Raw genomic sequence first — 26,241 nt, 5'->3', positions numbered from 1 at the left:
TGATGACCAAGCAGCGATATGACGCCTGTTGCCTCGCCCGGGTTATAACTCCCCTGTGACGTCATCCCATTGTTCTGTATGAGTTTTCTTCTTTGAGCAAGTGCTCGGACTCAAGTTGAAAGCCGGGAGCTATTTTTGATGTACTGTGAGTGAGTTGGTTTTAAAGAAACTTTGAATAACCATCGGCAGTCCTTAGTGTCATACAGACCTTGCAGCAAATGTAGCCAATACAGCCCATATACGTCTATAATATTTAGCCAGTTTGGATCAAATGCATTTTCAGTTTCTGAAAAGTAGAAAGTCTTTATGTTATTAAAATAATTTAACAACTCTTTTTTCTACATATTTTCATATCAGAAACTACTTTTAGTGATCCAAAGTGAGACTAAGGATTCGATTGAGGATTTACTTTGGAAGTATGACAGTCAGCTCTCATCTAGTTTGGTGTTTTACCAGTTACAAGTTAAGATAAGTTTGACACGAAACTTCCAAAGCCTAAATCGAACCTGCACCCTCATATATAATGTTTAGCATTGTACCCCTGTAAAGTTAAGGTTAACAGCGTAGGGGTACGTATGTCATGTAACAGGCCGGGCGTACCGGCCGAAGGTTTTAGGACGACAAGGGTGATTACTTTCTCCACTTCTGTTCAGCTTAGTAATAGTTCTCCTCTAAAAACATATTATTTATCGGAAACGCTTGTTGAACATGAAAATGTGAATTTATAAGTGCACGCGGAGGAGTTATTCCTCCCATTTAATTCCTGAAATAAAGTTGTATTATTTAAAATGCATACCAACGTTTGAAAATATAGGTTTATAATACTGTTATGATTACCAATTGTTGAGTAAATATCCCATGCATATATTAAAGTGAATCACAATGTCTCAAAACACTTAAACCATCACTAGTACTTCACACACCGTATCACTGTATGTTTTGGTGTGAGATGTAAGGTTAATATATTAATAAGTCTGCCTGCTTACTATAACCGACCGAAGAATATCAGGTGGTCACTCTCGATTTCACATCATTGTCTGATTGCATGATATGTCATGGTTTGCCTGGGGTGTGTTTTCACTTTCCCGACAGGTAATGTTTTAAGGGAAGCGTTCTTTTCATGGAATTTCCATTGCAGAAACCCGAACTCTACACTTTACGGCGACATAGGCTTTGTTCCACAAAACGATCGTAGCTCCGCGACTGTCGTAGGTGTATGTTTGAGTGTTGGAGTTACGATCACCTTAGCGTTACGACCGGCTTGTGAACAGGGGCGAGGGCTTCTGGAAATGATACTTAGTGAGTTAGTGAAGTGAGTTTGGTTTTAGCCGCTAAGATAGTCGTATCATGCCATACATTAGAAATGAGCTTAACACACGACCCATCTTAGCGCTTCGAACCCGGGCTTCGAAAATCAAACGCTTTAACCTAGGGCTTCTGGAAATGATACTGCCCTCAAGAATAACGTTATATAATGACATGTAACTCTGTGTTCGGCGATATCGTACGTAGTGCCGATATCACACAAGATTGAATTAAACATGCGATTAAATCTCTAAAACATAATAGGGCCTGGGGTATTGATCTGATCGAAAACTGATACTTGCATTTGATTGATTCTTCCCAATCACTGACATCCTTACATCTATACTTTAATCTTGTTCTTTCATTGGAGCAGAATACCTGCAGGTACATTGCCGTTCTAGTGTGGCTGACAGAGATTATCACATCTGTATAGACGGTAGACAATATTACTGAGTTGTGCAGACCCGTGAAGAATCTAGTTAGAATGTATATGCTACACCTGGAATATTGCTGTGTGCGGGGTTAAACAACAAGCAAACAAAACTAAACTCTGTAACAACAATAACCCGTTTAGCTGCTCCTTATCACACAGGGGGCAAAAAAATATTAAATGAAGAAAGTAGAAATGCTTCTGGTGAATGGGGAAAGATTACAAGTGTTATAATTCACGCAGAGATAGACATAAACATTAGCCTATTTAGAATATGTAGCCAATGTAATGACGATTTAATAAATACTTGCAACTGTTGAAGTTAGTCCTAAATAAATTGCATAGAATGATACATCGGCAAACGTTGACTTATGACATCAGAATATGACTCTCCCACAAGAAAAGAAGTCAGATGCATATCATTATGTTCCAAAGCTCCATGGCCTGATAATTTTATTCGTGTTCTAAATTATTGAAAAGAACAATTATCAGTTTCTTTATGTAATTCCTTTAATTCCTCATTAATAACTTCACATTTTCAAAATAAATGGGAACGTTAGTTTGTTCCTCCGGTACACAAGAAGAGTAGTGCCCATGATTGTTCTAGTTGTAGATCTTTCTCGTTTACCAGTAATCTGTCGAAATTATTTCAGAAATGTACGTTTAAACATATGTGAGTTATTTGTAATGTAATAGGTAGATACTGAAATAAGAAGTTCATTGGCACGTATAGCTGGTGGGTGTTTACCGACACAGAATCCATTGGCAAAACAGCCATGAAAAGTATATGAATGGACGGCTGAAAATCAGCGATGACACCAGGTATTCGCGGGTACCTGCGTCTGCCCTAGTGCTCTAAGTGTAAGTTAGGTGAGTTGTTATCTCATGAAAGAGAACCGCCAAGTACCTGAATACGAAATCACTCTGGCCGCAGCCATAAACATGTATTGTTACCGTATAGCCGGGACATACCCCTCGGGGTGGAACAAGACCTGTTGATCTAACCGGGTGAGCCACAGGCGACTTCTGTTTGTTACAACATTATCTCTATCACTGGGAGCATCTGATAAAACAACTTTCTATTTATGTCTAATAATATTCAGTAAAGCTTTTTCCTTTTATTCAGAACCTTTTTGAAGCCATATATTTAACTTCACTTAAGTGGTGGAAATTGATAAAAACAAAAGTCTAAAAACGCCTGCAGCATCATAGAAATGCATCATATATGAAATTATGTTCGATAAATTCCTAAAATTGCAGTATAACCTGTATAAATTCCCTATGTGTTCCGTGTCTTTTCAGGTGAACAATGGACTTGCCTTTGCATGTGTTTGTGACGGGTGACACCGATGGAGCAGGATACGCTCACGTTTTCGCGAACACCTTATATTATCACTATTTGAAAGTGATTCATAAACACTTGCTCAAACAAAAGTCAGATTTGACATCCAGACTTTTAAGTCATTCCGACATTGTTGAAGTTGCTAGTATAACGCCCTGCTTGTTGTATAAGGCCACTAACAGAAATAGTAGGTCAGGAATGTTGGTCGTTGTGCGGTTATTAACAATAACCAATAGCAAACTTGCATAATATTTGGTGGATTTACCATGGATGTTTGTTTACATTTCAAAAGACATTTCGAATAACGTCAAGATATGCCCAATAGAATCTACGGGGTATAGATTGTGACGCCTGGAGGCGTTCTGTCGCTGCACAGTCAATATGACCTAGGGGATCTCAGGAACACTTCGCCAGATAAGGTTATGATGTAAAGGATAAAACACAATGATGTAAGGCCCGAGGCGAGAGGTAGTGTAAGGCCGAGAGCACCATACTGCACAGTGACTTACATCCCCAGCATAACCGAGTGTTTGATCTATCTTCAAAAATCTGCTGAGTTTACTAAGTTTAGGCGTTGATTTTATTCAACGAATGATGTGACGATGGCATTCCAAATGTTATGCAACTAAAATATTTATCACTTTCATGTTTCTAGTAAAGTGACTGGATGAACCCGGTAGCCCTGCTGCCCCCTGTGAACGATTTTGATTCTGTTGTTTTTTCCCACAGCTAGAGACGGCCCCACAGTGTTTTCGTGATAGATTCCCTATCCAAATCTGCGCTCTCATCTTCTATGTGAATGCGCCGTGATCTAACAACAAATGCATCACGATTCACGTCCCAAGAACTCTTGCCTTTAAAGACTTATTCAAAATCGACGACCAGATTTTCATAAATTCAAGTACCATAGCGTTTCATGCATACGAGGAGTGAGCAAAAAGTAGTCGGTCTCACCTACAAAATGATACAAATGCAGTTGTTTTTATGTTTTATTTTCTACATATTATCTGTCAACCTCAAGCCTAAATTGGTTTTGCTATGTTCCAGCCTCACGAATGCAAAATCTGCAACAAATGCATCACAAACTTCAGGAAACAAAATATGCATTTAACATTTTGAATACAGTGCTGTTCTGAAAAAAACAGCCCCCGTCTAAATCTAAATCAAGCAATCCAAATCTTTGACTGTTGATTATGGCGGGAAGTCATCCTATACTATACTGAACATATTTTTAAAATAGGTGGATCCAGAGGGGAGGTGCAGGGGTGGGCAAACACCCCACTCACCCCACATACCCTTGTCCTGAAAGTTTAATGAAGTGTGCATCCCCCTTTCTAGAGTGTGCACCACCACCCCCACCACACCCTTTCTCAAAAAGCCGTATCCGCCCCTGTTTTATATATTATCTGAGGGCATACTATAGTCCAAGAGGCACCAAATGACAGACTGTTTTCAGTTTCTGCAATGTTTGTAGAATCATTCTACCCCAATGTGTTGTGAAGACTGATATCTCGTTAACCACATTACTCCCATATGTGAACTTTTGGACATGGCTTTGCTAAAGATTCCTTCAAAATAAAATGGAAGCTTTTCAAACATTGGCCATCAAGAATATAGTTAGGCCGTGTACGTTTTCATAAAAATATGAAGACAAGTGTCTCAGGACAGCGTGTTGCTGTTCTCGTGGGATAACGATCCATGTACATAATATCAGAGTGGTGCGGTTTGTCTCAAATCTGGAATCCATTAGGACCTATGGAACAGCCCTGTCTCTGTGAATTGACAAGTGTATATCGCAATTGAACATTTCCGACCTGTATTAACACATATATTTGTTTTAACACACTTGGTCCACGTGGAAATGTAAATTCCATGAGTTTAAATCGTATTGATAAAAAGATCAACACTAAGGCATTTCTCCGTGTGAATCGTGAATAGCTGCTCATGTTGATAGGTACTTATACTGTCGACCACTAGTTTTCCTGTGTTAAACCACATACATTTTGCCCTTATAACCTCACCCACAACCAGTACTTCAGCACTAAAACGCCACTATTACGGCCAAAGCACTGTTGCTTGTCTACAGATTTCACGGGTCGGTGGTGTTACGTATTTATATAAGCGTTGGCAGTAAGATGCGAAGTCCATGTCTTGTACACCGAGAGTGGTATTGCAAGACAATAGAATATACGTCGTAAAATCCTACTACCCGATTCACCTTTTTTGTAAGTTCATGGACACCCAATTGCAGATACAGTTTGAGATAAAAAGAATAGTTTTGTTACAAATTGATTTGGGAACGCCTTTTTTCTGACGGATACATTCAACAAGACTGTATAATGTCTTGCTAAACAGCACCGTGTAATGTCTGCAGTGGTTTAACCTAGATGTATCTGATGAAGTGACATCTGATGACGTATCTTGTGAAGCTATGTGATCACGAACTGCTGCAGAAGCCATCTCTTAGTGGGTGTGATTTAATGGGTGGTCTAATGCGTATACAAATTTTGTGGGTGTGGCTTTATGAACGTCATAATGTCGTGGGCGTGGCTTAATGGACGTCATAATGTCATGGATGTTGCTTAATGCCAATGGACGTAATTAAGTAGTAGTTGTGGCTTAATGAACATAATTATGTCGTTGGTGTGGCTTAATGGATGTGATCATGTCGTTGGTGTGGCTTAATGGATGTGATCATGTCGTTGGTGTGGCTTAATGGATGTAACACTATCATGGATGTAGTTCATAGATGCACTATTGTTGTGGGTGTGGCTTAATGGATGTAACACTATCATGGATGTAGTTCATAGATGCACTATCATGGATGTAGTTCATAGATGCACTATTGTTGTGGGTGTGGCTTAATGGATGTAACACTATCATGGATGTAGTTCATAGATGCACTATTGTTGTGGGTGTGGCTTTATTGTTGTGGGTGTGGCTTAATGGATGTAACACTATCATGGATGTAGTTCATAGATGCACTATTGTTGTGGGTGTGGCTTAATGGATGTAACACTATCATGGATGTAGTTCATAGATGCACTATTGTTGTGGGTGTGGCTTAATGGATGTAACACTATCATGGATGTAGTTCATAGATGCACTATTATTGTGGGTGTGGCTTAATGGATGTAACACTATCATGGATGTAGTTCATAGATGCACTATTATTGTGGGTGTGGCTTAATGGATGTGATCATGTCGTTGGTGTGGCTTAATGGATGTAACACAATCATGGATGTAGTTCATAGATGCACTATTGTTGTGGGTGTGGCTTAATGGATGTAACACTATCATGGATGTAGTTCATAGATGCACTATTGTTGTGGGTGTGGCTTAATGGATGTAACACTATCATGGATGTAGTTCATAGATGCACTATTGTTGTGGGTGTGGCTTAATGGATGTAACACTATCATGGATGTAGTTCATAGATGCACTATTGTTGTGGGTGTGGTTTAAAGGACACACAGGTGTCTTGAGTGTGCCTCAGTGGATGTAATAATGTCGTTGGTGTGGCTATATGGATGTAAACACGCCGCAGGTGTGGTTTAATGCACCAAATATTCATGTCTGCCTTAACAGATGTAATAATCTCGTGGATATGGCTCGACTCATGGGAAACTGTCGTAGGTGTGGCCTTAAGGATGTAATATTTAGGTGTGGTTAGTTGATGCCATGCTATTGTGGGTGTTGCTCAATTATATGATAATGATGCGGGGATGGTTCTTGAAGTAGAATAGAAATAGACAAATTCGGGCCTAGCCATCAGTCATCCAAATTCTGCCCTACTTAAACCTGTGCAGTTGTTCCCGCTTTTAAGGCCTAAAATTACCATTATAGAAATTACAAAATATACAAGCATCACTACATTGATTTGTGCTTGATCAGACTGACACATCAAACGATGCCGCATGCAACACGTTTTCCATTTACATAAGGGCGTGTCACGTGAGGTGAGGTGAAATTGGGTTTAACGTCGTGCTTGAGAGTATTTCGCTCATATGACGACGTGCATGCGTGTGTATGTGTATGTGCGGCTGCTTGTACTAGCCCAGACTTAAGCTGGTTTTATAGTGCTAGCCCACTGAGATACCATGCCGCAGTGAAGCATGAATACCCCTCTCAGACACATTATACTGACTCCAAGCCGACCAGTCCTTGATGTACCCATTAATGCCGAGCGCTAGACAGGGACCAACAAGTACCATATTTTAACGTCTTTTGGTATGACGCGGTCGGGGATCGAACCCGCGACCTTCCGCTCTCAGGGCGTGTCAGCTTAATGCGGGAACAAAGCACGAAGTGATGCATGTCTCAGATGGTTACCACTATGGTGAAACCCAGGGGATAGTGCTGACAAACCTACAATATAATCAGGGCCAACTAGAATCTCATCCTGCAATTGTAACAGGGATAAATCCAGGGATTGTATATTGTGTACATACATTAATAATTTATCATTTTCATTTTTATTCTTATTTCAGGTGATCCGACAGACGACTTCTCTATACATTATATATATGTTGTCAATCCAGTTGCGTCTTGTCTTGGCCTTAACTGTTCAGTTCTGTGTTACAGGGCTGGTTCATTGTGTATTTAAGGGTATCTGGGTCGATCTACTTTTATGTCATTGTCTTTAGTTGTTTTAACAATAGCCCGGCTCAGCTTCTCAGTTGATTGGTTTAATTTCAAATATACTTCTCACCGCCATATTACTAATCAGTTTTGCACCACACTGTCTCTACATGAGGACTGTTTTAAAGATTGAGTTTTGATCTAAGGATTATTGCACGTGTTGGCTGCCCGGCTGCTGGGTGCTTGAGCACACTCCCGCGTCACCCACAGGAGTGTCTACACCTACTACTCCTTCCACTACGGAATAAAAGATATTGACCTCACAACCCGTAGCCTGTGGTTATTACAGAGCACCACTATTTCATGGCTGCAACACAATCATAGGTATCTGTAATGCCCAAGGGACGCAACTCAGCACAGAGAAGTAATAATTTCGTTTAATACAAATAGTAAAATCGTTTACTAGATGTTACAATGACGTGCTTTAATGAATGTGATAATGTTAGCGACGATTAGTGAATTCAATAATTCGTTGGTTAATCCACAGATGGTAAGCACTGTCCATGCCAAACCATTAGTATTCTCGCTGGACACTAATCCCTTTTAATTATGCGAGTCGAACTTATAATATTATGCACCGAAGGATTTCCAGGGCACAACCGTTATAATATATATCGACAAAACGATACATTAGATACATTAATCTTGACATCGGGTAGCTGTGACCTTGTTCTGGAATCATGGATCATCACCACTTCACCATATCCATTGCCAGCAGAAATCAAGCACAAAAACTTGTTTACTGTAAGATTATGTTCCATACTCTATCATATACATGCCTTGTTCTGTATGTTTGTAGTTATTGTCTGCCATGACGTCATCTCCATTTTCTGACTTTAGTCATGGAACGACAGAAATGGTCAGGGCAAAAGTGAAATTTAAGGAAATCATTTCAGGTTATTTAAGACACAAGTACGGGATAGCATCCACTGAACATTAAAGAATCCCCCACCCTTGAGACATCCCAACCTAAAACCTTTCTCTTTATATCCCCAAACAGTCTCCTCTGTGATCTGTGACTATTGTAGCGCCTTTATGCACCTCTGTGGATGGAACCCAGCGCAATATAAATAGACATTATTATTATATATTAACAGTTTCTGTGAGTTCCTGTTTTATTCATATACGATCAAAAGGTTAACACAGAGTCCGAGATTGGTTACATCCTGATCAGAACACAGTCTCAAAGACACGTAAAAGAAATGCCTGATCCAAAGCCAGCACCTACCTATGAGATATTTTATCATCGTTGTGGTGGTGAACTTAGCATCACAACCTGAAGGCAACACTTTCCTCTAAGCTGGTTTCAAGGTGCTCCTGCAACACCTCGGCTGAGGGGAAGTACCGGCTGAGACACATCTCGTTGGCAAACCCATCAAACACAGGTGGGGAAACTTGATCTGACTCCGAGAAAGCCACGTGGAGAACCTTCATATTCAGGCAGTCAGTGTTGGACCACAACAGTAAAAGACGCCTCAGCTGGTCTTGCCCAAGCTTCAGCAAAACCTTTTCCAAAAAGGAGCTCACAGATTTCTCAAAACTTTTGACTCTGCCATTGTCCGAGTAGGAGTAAGATAGTTTCTTTGTTACTGATGTAGCTGTTGGTTGAAGAACATTGTAAAAATCGGTAATGTCAGATTCAGAGAGTGCAATGAAAGTAGAGTTTGAGGAATTCTTGAAAGATCTGCTCATTTGTGTAAGTGGCCAATGTGGACGACAATAACAAAACTGGATAGCCATTTCAAGAAGGAATGTTCCAAGACAGTCTGCGGAAGGGAGCTGGGTGCATCCATAAGGTGCTAAGGCAATTGCAGCCTGTGCCATAGTTGCTGGCGACTCATACCCATCACATCTCTGCACCTGGTCCTCCAGGTCCTTAATCACCGCTCTTTCACTTTCCGATAGTATGCATCTGAATGAATCCATCACTAGTTTATCTGAAGCTTCCTGGTCTGTAATGATCACATGTGCGCAGGCCCTGGACAACTTCAATGGCCAATAGTTTGACAGTATCAAACCATGTGCAAGTATTCTCCCCAGAACAACAAACAATTCTCGACTCACCAGAGGCGACAGTTTAGGAACAGTTTCTGCATTGCCAACAAACCAACACTTGTATGCCTTTCTCCAAAACTCCGTGAATATTCTGTTTGTGCACATTTCTTCAATGTCGCCATTTCTACTATTCTGAACAAACACCAGTAGATCATTGCCCACGACGGATGGGTCGTCCTTGTAAAACGTGATGACGTCATCCACGAACGAGTCTCGCGAGATCATCATGGTGCGAGCTGCCCCGAGGTTCAACCTCTCCAGTAAAGCCAGCGACCGTATCTTGCAGACATCACCTTGAGTACGAATGTACGTACAGTCAGCCACAGCACAAAACAAGACAGCCATACAAATTCTAAACAACGTAAAGAACAGGAACAGGTAATATATAATTCCATAATTATATTATGGGAAAGGTGGTGGTGGTGGTGGAATTGGGTTTAACGTCGTGCTTGAGAATATTTCGCTCATATGACGACGTGCATGCGTGTGTATGTGTATGTGCGGCTGCTTGTACTAGCCCAGACTGAAGCTGGTTTTATAGTGCTAGCCCACTGAGATACCATGCCGCAGTGAAGCATGAATACCCCACTCAGACACATTATACTGACTCCGAGCCGACCAGTACTTGATGTACCCATTAATGCCGAGCGCCAGGCAGGGACCAACAAGTACCATATTTTAACGTCTTTTGGTATGACGCTCTAACCACTACACCACGGAGGCGGTCTTTATGGGAAAGGAGTATCGGGAGCAATAGTGCTCTACCTTGACGGGGATTATTGTCTGTATATCAAATAGGAAGTTTGGAAGAAACTTAGGAATAATCATACCAGTTTTTATCATCACCTGCAACTTTACACTTTCCTGCCTGATTATAAGTAATGAGACTCGCAATTCACGATTGTGTCCTACGTCATGAGCCATTATGTCAGCTATTTCATGAAATGCCCTGAACCTTGAAATTTTAGGGAATACATGGAAATTCCTGGAGGTCACAGTGATTTCACGAACTCACTGACTCTTTTAGGGGTTACGTGAAATCCTTGTTTTCACACATTCCCTGTAACATATATACTACTCCAAAAGGGTTAGAGAGCACCCGACATAGACTTATGACTATGTCATGTCAAGCCAAGACAGATTAACTGTAGTCGTTTGAAAACAACCGCGCGATCTTTAACTTGTGTTGAACTGCATATAATGCCTGCCACGTATGCTATTTCTACACGGAAACATGATTTCGTTCAAGCTACTACCAGGAGAGTAGGAAGTTCCATCTTCGGATACTGACGGTTCCGTTGGCTCCACGGGTTCTTGTTTCTATACAACAAAAATTAAACATTATGATGGATATTATAGGAGAGAACACGTTTGGTATCTGCTCTCCGTTGGTGGCACCAGTAAGCGCGTGGTCCGAGGCACACCAAAACAATTAGGTGGTAAGGGCCGGTGATTCGTGTGATACACGTCACCGTATCAAAACTACGTAGATCGATGCTCATGATGTCAATCACTGGATAGTCTAGTCCAGACTCGCATATTTAGCCCGCCGTCATATGGCTGGAATATTGCCGAGTGCGGATTTAAACCATGCACACGCACACGCACACGCACACACGCACACAAAAAACACACACAACACATACGAAAATCAAATTATAGATACACCAGGGATAACTATCAGAGTTGAGTAAACCTATCTGCCACTCACCACCCGGGTCTGTGTGGCTGGTGACGTCACAGGAACGTGAGGGTGCTGGACTGGGGAAAGTTGGGGCAGGATTCTGTAATTCAGATGCTTGACTGACACCGCGTGCAGCACAGTGTCGCCTTCTGGACCAGTGTCATCCGTCGTGCTGCTCGTGCTGGTGACAGGGACATCTTGTCTGTCGCCCTGTGACAAAATATGATCCTGTACACTGATCTATGTTCTGAGTACTTTAGTTTCACGGTCGTCAATGGTGGCCAGCGTGGTTCATTCGATATATACTCCAAAGACACATGATCTACATAACTTCATTATAGTCACTATTTGACCTCATTTCACATTTTACTACGCGCGATTTGATTGGTTTGCCACGACTATTTGTAATAATGGCGTCATTCGTAACTACTCGTAAGGGACGACTAGTTGAATGTAATGGCGTACTATACAGGTACGATTTCTGGTGTCCCCGCCGTGATATTGCTGGAATATTGCTAAAAGCGGCGTAAAACTAAACTCAGTCAGTCAGCAGTCTTGTAGGTCAAGGAAAGAGGCGAGTAGTTGCGAATGGGTTCAAACTTGCCAGGACAGCAAATCATAGCTACCTTTGAGTAAAATTACGTTATATACCCACAGAACCAGTTTACTTTGTATGACTTTAAGGATTGTCCTGTTATTGAACTGCCTACATTTACACTCCTAGGAATGATGACGATGATGCCTTTATAGTTCATGTCCTTGAGTTCCCGAGGAGTTCCCGACACAACCGAGAGGAGCTTCTTCTGTCTGTCCATCCTGTACACCTCCACGTCTCTGCCCTCAAGGTTGGGGTAGAGCTTCACCAGGAAGTCCCGGAACTCCTCCGCCGTCTGGTTGATGAAGATGCAGGTGGGGCGAGGGTAGCCGTTGTTGTAGTCACGGGATGGGTACCCTGGGGGAAGAGAGTAAAATACAAAGTGACTAAATGACAAGGCAGGACATATGCAGACATATTGACCATTGCAAGCAGTAGTGTGTGAAGGATACCTACGTGTTTGTCGGGAATTGCTAGCAGCTGAACAAGTGAGTGAGTGAGTTTAGATTTATATAGCAATAATCCAGCAATATCACGGCGGTGGACACCAGAAATGGACATTGTACCCATGTGGGGAATCGAACCCGGATCTTCAGCGTGACGCGCGAACGCTTTAACTATTAGGCTAACCCTATGCCCCTAAGGCACAGAGGGAGAGGTGTTGCTGCAGAGCCACAAAAGACTAATCACATTTATGCATGTCTTCAAACTACGCCAGTCAAAACACTGTATACACTTAGGCATGATCAAACATTGCATGATAATTACCCAAGTCAACGGATCTGTGTATATTTAAGAAGTATTCACCGCTTACTGTGAAGTAAACAAACAATCGGAACAAGAGAATTTGCATTTGAAGCTAGTTTTGAAACAGCATTGCACTCATGAACCACATGGATCAACACTCGCTTGCTCAGAGTAACGATGGCCGAGTCTGACAGGTAAAACACGAGATCTAACAAAGATTCATTTTTATCACGGCAAGTGTAGATAGGTTTGAGCACACTCTGATCCAAGCCTCCCAGGTACAATAATAACAATCCCTGGCAGGTTGCAGCTCAGAGTTGGTCTTACCAGGAGGTCAAGGTCACCCATACTCTCACCATGTCTCCAACATCTGTCAGCATCCGTTCAAGCTGAATGCTTTGTCTTCTTTTGTCATAAAATTGTATTCAGTTGAATAACGGTCTGTGGAGAATGTAGACTATATAAATCCTCTTTTAAAGAAATATTTTAGAAAATATTTGGGTAAAATGTAAAGATATGTTGTCCTGTGATGTGTGTGTAAGTATGTCCCCAGCACCTATGTCTGTACTGATGAGGGCCGAGTAGTAGCAACGTTTGACAGGACTCTGATATTGTGTCACCAAGAACAACCTAGTCTGTCACCTGACCCTGAAACAAACACATCCATGAAAGTCCATGCAAGTCTAGAATATGTGGCAAGTCTAGTTGCCACTGAAAATGAAGAAGGTCTCAGTCTCATTATACTTTATTTTGTTCATTATGAACTGATTTATCTGTAAAATATGTTCAGAGACTAGTTGTTAGTCAAGAACAACCATGATTTACCCAGAATACGACCACGGGTACTGCGCTCACTTGTTCAAAACTATCGTCTGAACTAAAATGGAAAGGTACTCACCATATCCCATGCACTGGTACTCTCTTTTAAGGTGAAGATCTCGTTCTACGGTAGAGGTGAAGGAAGGGACGAAAGAAAGTATATCTGGAAGGCAATAAATAAACCGCTCGAAAACCCGACGTTCCCTTGGTCCTTTCTTCGTCCACCCTAACTTGGTAACTGGGGCCCGAATGGGGCCAAATGAAGACGTGTGTTCCTGGAACTCCTGGGAGAGGGGACTAGGCGGGTCTTCATTGACCGGTTGTGCGACAACCAGTTTTGCCTGGGCCGTGGTCAGTTGCCTATGTGTGATTTCAAATCTTCCCGCCACGGAATCTTTGTCGGCTTCCTTCGACGTGGTCCTACTCACGCCCGTTTTTAAAACCAGATCACTCATTTTCGGTGTTGGTTGGCTTATGTTCTTCGTGGTGTTTCTTGTTGTAATGTTGAAGGAATGTAGCTGTATATTGAAGCTGGCCCATTTACCTGTATGATAAAACATGGTTTGGAAATATGAACTGACGCATTTATATATGCAGTGAAAACTTACGCTTTAATACACGCATTTTTGGTATAGAGGTGGGTTTGGTCAACGTACAATTTTTCATGCACGACTTCATACCACTTTATGTACCACATACATGTCAGTGTATCCCAACTGCGTAAATCTATGCTCATGATGTCAGTCACTTGATTGTCTGCTCCAAGCTTGTTTGTTCACAGAAACGTCGCTATAGAATATTGTTGATTGCGGCGTTAAAAAACAAACAAATTATGCAAAAATGTAGAAAGTCAATATAGTGACATGACGTAAAGCTGATATTCCGTGAGAAGCGTATGTTTGTCATGCGTCGGTTGACAGTTATATCAACAAGTAAATGTACAGAGTCCTATGTTCTACGATTCCTAATATCACAAGGGAGTGTTTATGAATCTCTATCAAAAGAGATAATACCAGGTGCGCCAAAGGGTGAGCACCCGTCATAAAATACACGCAAAGGCTAGTCAACTGTTCACATACAAGACAAACACACAAGTCAAAATAGGGATTAGCAACAAGATACAAAAATTCATCCGGGATCACAACCCTAACTGACTGACTGAGTATGGTTTTACGTCGTTTTAGCAATATTCCAGCAATATTACGGTGGGGGACACCACAAATGGGCTTCACAAATTGTATCCATGATGGGAATCGAACCCAGGCCTTCGGCGGGTCGAGCGAACGCTTTAAATAACCACTAGGCTACCCCACCGCCCCCACAACATTAACAATTTGATTGAAGATCTTATAATTTTGTTATGGAGTTTTGCCTCCTATATTTACTCTTATGTCCCCGATCCATGTTCAATCCTCGCACCGTTGGTTAAAGGACATTTCGAACACAGTTATCAATACACCATTTTAATAGACTTGAAATCACGTTCTGTAATTTCTGCTGTCTCCGTTAGGTCTGCATTCTTGATAATCTCCAGAGTATGTACGTTCCGATAAGTTTCTACTAGTGTTGTCGGTGTGGCCTTTTCCTTATCGCCAGAGTGCATTTTGCAGGTTGGGGAAACCTACGGATCGGCCTATAAAAGGCCGAACGGGATACTAGTATTATAGGCCGTTCTGCCTATTTTACTATAGGCCGATCAGGCTATATTTGACCATTATTATTAACATTTCACAAACCATCAATTTCCGCACGAAATGGTTTTATTAGATCATAGAGATGAATAGTTAATGGACCTCCTCAGCTTGAAAAAAATAAGTTTTTGGACAAAATGGAAATTTATATAATGTTCAGGAAAAGATGTTTCATTTAAGAACACAATTTTGCATAGATTTTCATTTTGACAACTAAAACTGAATATCTATATCATTAATTTTCAGTGAAAATTGTCAAAACTATTACAGTCTTATATTTAATTAGCAATTTCCAAACTCCTTTATTATGTGATGAAAATGCTCGAAAAGGGTTTGAATGAAAACCTTTGGACATCAAAACTTGAATGATGTTAATATCCTCATGCGGAAATGCACCACTTCAAATTTATTTGATAAATATCATAATTATAGGCCGATCGGCCTATAGCAAAATAGGCGGATCGGCCTATTATATCCCGTTTGGCCTATTATAGGCCGATCCGTAGGTTTCCCCAACCTGTTTTGTAAGGTACAGACCTAACATCCTCGATAATCTTCAACGTATACTCTGGCGACAAGCAAAGGCGACACCGACACGTCTTCATTGTGTCGGATGCAAAACGCAGACTCAGCATATGGGCTGAACTGAACAGAATCTGCGAGAGATATCTGGTTTGAGACTCATTGCAGCCACCATGGCCATCCATGTAAGAAACAAACCGAGCACCAGTTGATACAGGATACAGGTACAAAGCATGAGCTACCAACACTTACCCTAGTGTCCCACAATTCCAGATTTGGGTTGGCATGTTCTGCGATATCTGCAATGGAAGTTTGAGCTCTCTGGCCTACATCAGTCGCGGTGCGCTAAAAATAACTAGTTGTCATGGAAACGCTCGACTTGGAGATATCGCCGTGATCATAACGAGATCCCAAATCACACAAGCGGGCATCATCGGCTTCCTTGTGCATCTGTGAAGACTGTTGCAAGTGTGAACTGCGGCCTGTATCAAGATTGTGGGTGTGAATTAATTAATAATACGTGACATTAGGCACAGTAAATTTAAAGCGTGCATGATCATGAGTGAATCTCCCGTTATATTTCCAGACTTAACAACATACTTATCAAAAGATCTGCGCGGACGGATGGATATCTTGTAGACGACTTATGTAGCTTGTAAATGAATGGTCCCAGGTTTCCAGATTTTCTCAAAGATTGTGTTTGCTTTCGTTACCGTATTGGACATAGGAAGGCACATGTACAGTACAACCAGAAATTATTGAGAATTTAAAGATTGTATATTTTTTCATTTTTTTTCACTCATTACTCACGTATTAAATGTGAATATTAGCAGAACATAACTCCAGATTCAAAGACAGGTGAACAGTTAGTATTTTGTCAAGTCACCATGGGCAGCAATGCAGGCTTCAATGCGGCGGGGCATACTATTGATCAAAGAAGTTAGAAAGTCGTGGTCCATGCTGTCCCAATATCGGACCACCTCTTCTTTCATTTCAGCAATATTTGTCAGATTTTTCTTATTGACACTTTCCTTCATAAGTCCCCAAACATTTTCTATTGGATTTAGTTCAGGGCTATAGCTTGGCCAATCTAATAATGTCATATTTTGGGTCCGAAACCAGGCCTGTGAATGGTTTGAACGATGTTTTGGGTCGTTGTCCTGCTGGAAAATCCAAACATTTCTATAGAACACGTGAGCAGATGGAAGTAAATGTCCCTCGAGAATATCTGTGTACCGCTCACTGTTCATATCCCCTTCAAATACACAGAGCGGCGTTGCCCGTAACACAGATATGCCACCCCACACGTCCAATTTCGGACTGTACTTTGGGCGCTGATACAAAGGTTTTTCAGTTTGTTTGGTCCAGAATTTCAGTGTTTTAGTAAACAGCCACACAGAACTTTCATCTGAGAAAATCACATTGTCCCAGTTAAAATTTCAATCCTGTAAGCACCAGTTCAACCTTCGCTCCTTTTGGTCAGGTTTCATGATCGGTGATGGAATTCCTCGACTTTTCTGCCAACCCATTGCATGCAGCTCAGTTCTATTTGTCTCCTTCCAGACAGCCACAGTTCCTCTATCAATCATATCCAGCCTTAAGTTTTCTAAACTCCTTCGTTTATTTTTAGAAACAAGAATACCAAGCCGCCTCCTGTCACCGACAGTCAATTTTCTGGGCCTACCTGCGCCTCCCTGGTGCTCAATGCCATAAGATCCATTTGCAATATTTTTCAAAACACGATAAACAGTGGACAAAGGGATGCCTGTTCTAAATGAAATCACTTTAGCTGATCTGATGTCCTTGTTAGAATACTCTAAAATCAACTTCCTCTTCTCTAAATCATCCATACTGAGAATCACTGAAAATGTCGTCTGCTATCAAGTAAACAAAGGGGGATAACTCTTCACAAACGAATGAAAAAGGATTAACGGAGTTGTCTCTCTTGAATGAAACTAAGCACTTGATAGCTGGTCAAGGTTGTTTATACTAGAAATCCAATTAAACATATTCCTAAAATTCTCAATAATTTCTGGTCATACTATATGTCAATAGACCTTCAGCGCCGTTCTACAATTTATTCCCTATTCTATTATATCAATCATTTATTTTGTGATGTCACAAAATAAAAAGAAATATTAATGTCACAAATTCGAGTTAGTGATATGAACTAATTATTGATAACACAAAATTAGTAATTGACATCACAAATTCGATTATTAGATATCCCAAAATGAATTATTATATATAACTATTATGTACAAAATCGATCAAGTGATATCATAAAATGTCATTTTATGATCTCAAAAATTGGAATTTGTGATATTAAGAATTATTTCATGATATTAATATTTTCATGATATCATTAAGTCAAGATTTATGTGATATCCATATTTCATTTTGTGAATAACTGATATTATAACATATAACGGCGCCCCCTATGGTGCATAAACTACCTCAACAGATTTACAGTTCACATTTTCCAATGCTAAATCGTCTACTCAGTTTGAAAGTTAGACTAATACTTAGTCACTGAATATATGTATGTAATTCTGATAGTAAGAAATAAACCCATTGAATTGAAAAGGAGCTCCAGTCAGATGGGAAATTCTGAACCTGAGGAAATCCCATTCAGCTGCAGACGAAGGGGCAAGGAAAAGCCCAGAAACGTTGTGTATACAATAAAGAAGAAGTTGACATCCATAATATTTTGTCTTGTACTGAGGACATCTAGACTTGCTTCATTTGGGGCTTTATCATTGCATGGAGGGCTAGGCAGTAGGGAAAATAATGTAGTTTGGGGACTGTGAGACAGACTATTTGAAAGTATATACATAGACTTTACGTGGTTTTAAATCGATTCGACGAGATCCCAGAAACTATATTCCTTACGAGAAGTTAAAGGAAACACGATCTTTGTGTGCGATGGATATTGCCATGCACAGCCTTCCAGTTATGACCCTTCTTGAATTTGTGTTAAGTAGTATAACATTTCCATAATAGACGTGTGGGAAATGTGTATGGGGTAGGCCTATACCTTCCACTACGTTTATTCAACTTTTAAACCACATTTTGAATATTGAAGAGTATGGAAGGTTCAGTAGTGTATGGTCAGATCACTTCGTAAATAGTGAACCTAATGTGTGAAATAAATAAGGATAACTTAAATTTAAATTAATTCGTTATTTGGAATTAAAAAAAAACTCCAGGCTTTAGTACGCCTTGTTACTAGGTTTGAAGTGTTCGGAGATTTATGTTTTTCTAAAGTATATATAATCGTGTAGGACTGAAATGATAAATCATTTCGCCTACTTTGCATTTGTGATGAAAAAGTATTTTTTCTGCAGTTTCCTCAACTTTGTTTATAACAACAACGGACCAAGTTGTATTGAAGGATGCTATATTCCGTTCGATTTTCGTTTCCTCTTTTACATTTACACGCACCTCGCGACTTCCGGTTCCATGTGTTCTCGTGTATTGGAACTTCATCTTGGGGTTCAGATCCTTTTACCGTATTCCTTTTTGATGACACTTCACATTACTTTGATAGGAGATTGTAGAGTTGTCACTGTGTTAGTTCAAGGGTCCGTGTAAGCTTTATTCTCTATATTTATGATAAAGTATTTCACTAACGGTTGAGACTGATTCGGTTTTCGTGTATTGTGTGTCTAGACTGTCTAGATTGCTGCTGCTCTTCAGCATGCCATGTACACGGATATTTATGCACGAGGGGAAACATATATTCAGCTCCTTCATGAAGCATAGGTCGTGTGTGCCTGTCACTGGTTACATTTTCGAAAACTATACATCACTGCATGAGAGACAGTTTCGTCTGTATTGGAGACCCTTCCACAGCCAGATTTCACTGAACACCGGTCTAACATGGGGCGTATCCAAATTCCTGACCCCTTCACTCTGTTTAAGTAATAGTGTTAGAGGATATGCAAAGAAGAAAAGTAAAAGCAAGGTAATTTCGTGTGTATATTTGAATCCCAAATTTATAAGAGTTGAAATACATTTAATAAGGCTAGATGATGTAAGATTTAAGTGTAGCCATATACATGATACAGAACAACCCCAGTTCAGACATTAAGAACATATTGTTGTAGTAAGCAATGAACTGGAACATTATAGATGCGTTACAGGAAGCTACAAATAAAACAATCAGAGGCATCATAAACATTGATGTAGCACAAATGATTGATTTATGGTTGTTTTATGTCACATTCGGCAATGTGTAACAGTGAGTTTAATTTAGCACATCACAGTCTGGAAGACTTGTGGTTATAGCATGAGCATTAATTGATAACTCATTATGTCATGTCACATTTAGGCTGACAGCCCCAGTGACAGTGATAGTGACACTGACAGCGATGATGATGATGATGAAGATGATAGTGAGGATGATGCTGACTACACTGGTGATGGTGGATCTGTGATGAAACTCCATGTCCGCTCTCTCCGAACTGACAGCATTCTCAGCAAAGGAATGAACACTGGACGCGAGTATGACAAGAGATTTACTATCTTTTAGCCTTTATTCGAAATTCATTTAAAGGATTTTATTAACAAGGGTTCTGTTGGTCCCGAACGTTTTAACACATGCATCTGTTTAAGAAAAGGTGTCCTAGCACAAAAATAGCTCACAAAGTTTGCTGTTTGGATGATTAAACAAAATGTACATTCCATCAAATATATTTTCATTTGTTTCAAGTCTTTGAATATGTGTATGCCCATTTACATTGATAAAATTTATATTTGTGTTCAAAATGTACATTAGATTTGCACTTTCACACATTATTGCTGTATGATGCAATTTCGTACAAAAACTTGTCGGAATCAGTGGAACTGATAACCATCCTTCATGTTTACTGGCATTGTGTTCCTTGTCACCATTACTAAATGTACCTATGACACTTCTCTCTTGATCATTTCCTTTTTACGAAAGGAAATGTAGGAAGTTTTCCTTGCTGGCAGTTTGTTGTATGTTTTTCTTCTCCATTTGTTGTTATGTGCTTGTTTCAGTTTTGCATTAAGATACTTTTGCACAGTTGTTACTTGAGGAACAGTATGTTGAGCAATAAATTAAACATTTATCTTCAATAAGATGTGTAAAAACATTAGTTTAAGCAAACAAGAAATTTGTCCAACCATGTTTTTCTAAAGTGAGCATGTGCAGTCAATTTATTGAACACTATAATGAAACTGAGGACTTAAGGAATCCTTGAAGTTTAAAAACGTTCAGCTTTTCTGAATACTACAACCCGTGAAAGTTAGAATTTATCTTCAGTAACCCATGCTTGTTGTAAAAGGCGACTAACGGGATCGGGTGATCAGACTCACAGACTTGGTTGACACATTTCAATCCCAATTGTGTAGAGTGATGCTCATGCTGTTGATCACTGGCTTGTTTGGTCCAGACTTGATTGTTTACAGACTGCAGCCAAATTTGCCCAATACATATAGCTAAAATAGACTTTAAAGTGGTGCTGAAGACAACTGCGCCAATATGCTGTGATATCAGAAATTGAGTTTTAATGTGCCATTATGCCCAACTTGCCAAGCACAGTGTGATATTGTTCTACTTGATGGCAATAGTCACATTTGATTATTATTCGTACTGTGACCATTATCATTGATGATACCATTGACAGCCTGTACCATTTCGTTTCCAGGAAAATTGATAAGATGTTTCTTGCTAATCGACTTCAGAGTAAATGGCCATGTGCTTCTGAAGAAAAGTAAACAGGTATGAGTAGTTTGATGTATGTGATGCATTGTTGGTTAATGGAGAATATGGACTTTGCAGTCATCAGATTAAAATAGTGCTTCTCAGTCAATGTAGATTAGACCAACCAGCTGTTGGGGTATATCTGTAACCAGGATTATCTGTGGAGAGGTATGTATATTGCTCTTTACAGTTACCGTCAAAATGTCAATATGAATCAATTCTAACAGATGCACATGTCATGCACTGATGGCAATGTAAAGAGCAATATACATACATATGCTTCAGGGTTGGATATATTTCTGAGGAGACAGGCAGGTGGCTCCTTGTGTTGTTTCTCGTATGTGCCAAAACCAGGGATTCAAAATTTTCTTAAAAAGTCACTTGACTTTAAGAAAGTAACTTGTCCTGACTAATTTTCCACTTGCCCTGCTTTTATGAAATAATCATGATGATGTAATTATGAAAAAATAAATCAACATGGTATTTGATGTTAATGTTTACTGGACTATTTATTGAAAAGTGATAAATAGCAAAGAAAGATAACTCTTCTTCATTATCATTGCGAAATTTAATAGCTACATTTTGAGCAGATATGAAATTAAATCTCAAGTTTATTTGCAGGTTAAAACCATAAGTGGAAATTATCTAGTAGCCCACGGACAAGTAAGATACCATTATTTTCTTGCCCGAAATGAAAACTGACTTCACCTCACCTCACCTGGGGAGATGGGATTTTGTGTTTCCCCTATGTGCCAACCCAATAAAAATTAAACAGAATTGTCTTTTTTCACCCTGATGTAGTAGCATATTCTGATTGAGCATCAAAGCATGTAATTTTGTGAGACAGCACAGTTTTGAAGAGGAAAGTAACAATGTGTTGAAATTAAGTCAGAATTTGTACAACTGAAGTCATCAAAATCATATTGACATTAGGACGTTGCTAAGCAATGAGAAATATGAGAGCTGACACTGCATCATTCTTTTACTACTGTACTGTTTTTCACCTGGCACATTGTGTGATGCCTGACACTGACACTATGGATAGGCTAGTGGTTAGGGTATTCACCCCTCACACATACAATACCATGGTTTGATTCCCTGCCAAGGTCCAGGACAGTTGCCAGGTTGTCAGTTCCAGGCAAACTTTTTTAAGCCAGACACTGACATTAAATGGCCATGGTGTCTTTCTGATTGTCAAAGTCAAGGTATAATTTGATGATTCCTCTGACAGATTTTCTTTTTGACTTACAATCAAGTAGTCTGAAAGTCCATTATATAACCACTACCATGGCCTCTTCCCCAAATCCATTTTCCCCAACCCCAGTTCATAGACACTTACAAAAATCTGGCCTTACAAATGTTTCATTTCATTTCAGTTGGCAGAAGGAGACTATGTGGACATGATTTTGCAGAATTCAGAAGATGAGACAAAAGTGAAGAGATTGAAGGTGCTGAAGATTCTGGGTGAAAAGACACGCACCGACAAACATGTTGTTAAAGTTGAGGTGTGGAGGAAGGCATTTGATCCTACCAGTGACGAACATTCCCATTTATAGAGGAAGGGAAGTGACAGAGGATGAATGGGTTTCTGATGTAGTTTACAGTAGGGAGTAAATGGACTCATAGGTTTATATTGAGCTGATATTCCAGTTACATCCAGGACTGACAGCTTATATATTGGGCTGGCCGCTTGCATCTAGGATTTGTCACTTGCACTTACTGTGTAAGGTTTGACACCGCTTTTAGCAATGTTCCAACAATATCATGGTAGGGGACACCATTAATGGACTTACAAATTTTACCTGTGTGGGGAATCGAACCTGGGTCTTTGGTGAGTGAGTTGGGTTTTTACATTATTACACTGCTTTTAGCAATATTCCAACAATATCATGGCGAGGGACACCAGAAATTGGCTTTATACATTGTGCCCATGTGGGGAATCGAATCCAGCCTTCGGCATGACGACCGAACTTGCATTTAGGACTGGCTGCTTGCATGTTATGCTGGCCACTTGCATCCAGTGTGTGAAATAGCTACTGGCCCACTACCTGTGGCTAGTAAGAATCCAGTCGGGCCTGTAAATCTCCACAGTCACTGGCCCCAGTGGCTAGTGAATTTTCATGAGTTCATTTTTATATACATCCCTCTCTCCGACTTGTGGAGTAATAATATACTTTTAAATCATGCAAGATTATGGCCAAATATATTTCGGGCTACTGAATTGTTTTGTGGGCTATAGCTTTCAGGCATAGCTAGCCCGACTGGCTAACAAAATTTGGAAACTATTTCTTACACTGCTTGCATCTAGGACTGATCGTTTGCATGTGCGACCTCAGAGGAACCAGTGTTGCCACACTGCCTCAGGTCTAGGGGATCCAGTTTTAGAATCAGGTCGAGTGATTCCATTTTGTGGGCATTTTGAAAGCATATGCAATTTGTCAGCATACCTGCTTATAGGTAGCATTGTGCATGTGTGTGTTATATATATGTCTGTCTGTTGTTGAGTACCAGGATGTCTCACATGTGATTTGGGAGCTGTTGTTGCAGTGTATCTTTACTACCAGTACTAATCTGACGCACATTAAATCATACATTATGGGCATTTAAATGTGAATTTATTGCAGTATTATGCAGGAAACTGAGATTTTATATATCTTATATAACCTTTATTAATAAAAAAATAGTCATTGTTTCTGCAGTTAAAAAGATTTTTTTAATAAGTATAAGACTGCTGGAAACATCTTGTGTTTATGTGATATGCTTGTATCGATGGGTGTAGATGTACCATAGTTCCTTTACTAAGTGTTAAGGGGCTATTAAATGGGTTTCTATATACTGGCCTTTTATCAAATGACCCATGAAGATCTTCCATAAACCATGCTTGTCGTAAGAGGCAACTAACGGGATCAAATCGTGTGGTCAGACTGGCTGACTTGGTTGACACATGTCATCATATCCCAATTGCATTGATCACTGCTCATGTTGATCACTGGATTGTCTGGTCCAGACTTTCATTATTTACAGACCACCGTCATATAGCTGGAACATTGCTGAGTGCAGCGTAAAACTATACTCACTCACTCACTTTTATCATATACATCCCTGGACAGACAAACTAATCCTCAGCACTGACAAGGCCAATACAACCTGCCTCAGGCCAAATCCTGAACCTTAACATTGGCAATGTGAAAACACCCATGTACTAACATAAACATAATATTATCACTGACTGACTGAGTTTGGTTTTACGCCGCTTTTAGCAATATTTCAGCAACATCACAGCAAGGGACACCAGAAATGGGCTTCACACATTGTGCCCATGTGGGGATTTGAACCTGGGTCTTCGGCATGACGAGCCAACGCTTTAACCATTAGGCTACCCCACCGCCCCTAATATTATCAAACACCAAAACAAATAATGAGAGTATGTAAATAGACTTTAATAATATATGATTAGTAGTAAATTCAATATTAACACAATCTAAAACAGATGTAACAAATATCTTTTTTTGAATGCAAAAAGGGCATTCTGAATATATTTAGATGAAAACATGCAGTACTTAAATTTAAAAGAATTGTACTGACCATATTGTATGTTACAAACATCTTGCTGGAAATGTATCATTACCCTATTCTCTGTACACCAATATGGAAACCATCATTTCAGATATTTATCTTGAAAACAAAACCTTCAATATTAGAAATCGGGTCATCTATCAATCTAATTTCAGATCCTGCCACACCTATTCCGTTCTCAAGAGTTGATAAATATTCAAAATAACTGTGTAGCTTCTCATTTTATATAAAAAATAAATGCCTTAAAGTACTGAGAGGAGAAATATTTCATATCTCATAAAAATTTAAGGCCCCAAAGAATATTAAATGGCCTGGTGGCACTTGCGATGTATACATGTTTGTCATGATTTGAATATGACAAGTGTGCCCTCTGATCTGCAACAACATATACCTGCAGTTTGAATCGTAACAAAAAGTTTCTTTACATTGCTTGAGTAAAATATGATGATTATAAAATAACTGTATTCCAGAAAATGCTTAATTATAGAAAAGATGAACATATCAAAATTGCATGTACAAGGAAGATGTACTTCCAAATGGTCTAATAGTTAAAAACAAAACTACAACACTTAAGTTGCTTAACCTTGACGAGAGAAAACACAAATTCTTTCAAGAGGTAGTAGGGTTCTGACCCTATGGCTGAAAAGTTCACATACAATATAGTTTTTTGACAAGGATTGTACATGTGAAAATACTGATTGGTGACAAGTCATTGTTAAACATGCTTAGAGCTGTGATAATTGTTGGTGATAACATTTCTCAGAGTAATTTGTTAGGAAAATTCAGGTTAAGGTTGTGCTAAGGCATGAGGAAGGGTTAAAAAGGGGATAAGATCAAGATCACCCTCCAAACGAGAAGTGTAAATGTTGATCACTTCATCAATATTAATCTCAAAGGTAAACATTTCTGGCCAATTACGTCATTATTTTTTCACTTTGCTCAAAGAAAGACTAATCCCAAATGTCACAATGAACTTGTTTATTTTTTTATGTTTCACCCAACTAACAATTCCTAAAGGACATCACATGGATGTTTTAAACATGTCATTTTCATTTCTATCATCATTGTTTTATATTTAATTCTCTAAACCTCATGAAAACATT

At 39.7% G+C, this 26,241-nt stretch overlaps 3 protein-coding genes across 8 annotated transcripts in view; 1 reads left to right on the top strand and 2 right to left on the bottom strand.

Moving 5' to 3' along the window:
- Window positions 1–8,815: 8,815 nt before the first annotated feature.
- Window positions 8,816–16,240, bottom strand: LOC124286561. Its single transcript, XM_046722932.1, has 6 exons — window positions 16,084–16,240; window positions 13,698–14,162; window positions 12,168–12,409; window positions 11,485–11,667; window positions 11,030–11,093; window positions 8,816–10,066 (listed from the first exon to the last, which is right to left on the bottom strand). The coding sequence occupies exons 2-6, from the start codon at window positions 14,071–14,073 to the stop codon at window positions 8,988–8,990; spliced, it is 1,944 nt and encodes a 647-aa protein (XP_046578888.1). The 5' UTR covers window positions 14,074–14,162; window positions 16,084–16,240; the 3' UTR covers window positions 8,816–8,987.
- Window positions 16,241–19,283: 3,043 nt separating this feature from the next.
- On the top strand, window positions 19,284–24,268 carry LOC124286562 (eukaryotic translation initiation factor 3 subunit D-like). The gene is made up of 4 exons (XM_046722933.1): window positions 19,284–19,798; window positions 20,165–20,337; window positions 21,507–21,580; window positions 22,939–24,268. The coding sequence occupies exons 1-3, from the start codon at window positions 19,532–19,534 to the stop codon at window positions 21,574–21,576; spliced, it is 510 nt and encodes a 169-aa protein (XP_046578889.1). The 5' UTR covers window positions 19,284–19,531; the 3' UTR covers window positions 21,577–21,580; window positions 22,939–24,268.
- Window positions 24,269–26,072: 1,804 nt separating this feature from the next.
- Window positions 26,073–26,241, bottom strand: part of LOC124286559 (transient receptor potential cation channel subfamily A member 1 homolog) — a 69,471-nt gene continuing 69,302 nt past the window's right edge. For all 6 annotated transcript variants that reach the window (XM_046722926.1, XM_046722928.1, XM_046722929.1 and 3 more), the window contains one exon: window positions 26,073–26,227. The gene's annotated coding sequence lies outside the window, so the exon portion shown is untranslated. The remainder of the gene's footprint in view (window positions 26,228–26,241) is intronic.

Source organism: Haliotis rubra, unplaced genomic scaffold (genome assembly GCF_003918875.1).
Source record: "Haliotis rubra isolate DU_JTF1 unplaced genomic scaffold, ASM391887v1 Scf386, whole genome shotgun sequence".
Classification (NCBI taxonomy): Eukaryota; Metazoa; Mollusca; class Gastropoda; order Lepetellida; family Haliotidae; genus Haliotis; species Haliotis rubra.
The sequence above is the reverse complement of the archived record's forward strand: the minus strand, read 5'-3'. Positions and strand labels throughout refer to the sequence as shown.

What these genes read in the sequence shown, in the direction of transcription:
- LOC124286561 (XM_046722932.1), bottom strand. Translation starts at nt 14,073, where the DNA reads ATGAGTGATCTGGTTTTAAAAACGGGCGTGAGTAGGACCACGTCGAAG. An exon ending in GTACCAGTGCATGGGATATG is followed by an intron (nt 12,410 to 13,697) that starts GTGAGTACCTTT and finishes CTCTTCCCCCAG; the next exon opens with GGTACCCATCCCGTGACTAC. An exon ending in TGGAACTTCCTACTCTCCTG is followed by an intron (nt 10,067 to 11,029) that starts GTAGTAGCTTGA and finishes TTCGTACTCAAG; the next exon opens with GTGATGTCTGCAAGATACGG.
- LOC124286562 (XM_046722933.1), top strand. Translation starts at nt 19,532, where the DNA reads ATGCCATGTACACGGATATTTATGCACGAGGGGAAACATATATTCAGC. An exon ending in AGAAGAAAAGTAAAAGCAAG is followed by an intron (nt 19,799 to 20,164) that starts GTAATTTCGTGT and finishes TGTCACATTTAG; the next exon opens with GCTGACAGCCCCAGTGACAG. An exon ending in GGAATGAACACTGGACGCGA is followed by an intron (nt 20,338 to 21,506) that starts GTATGACAAGAG and finishes TTTCGTTTCCAG; the next exon opens with GAAAATTGATAAGATGTTTC.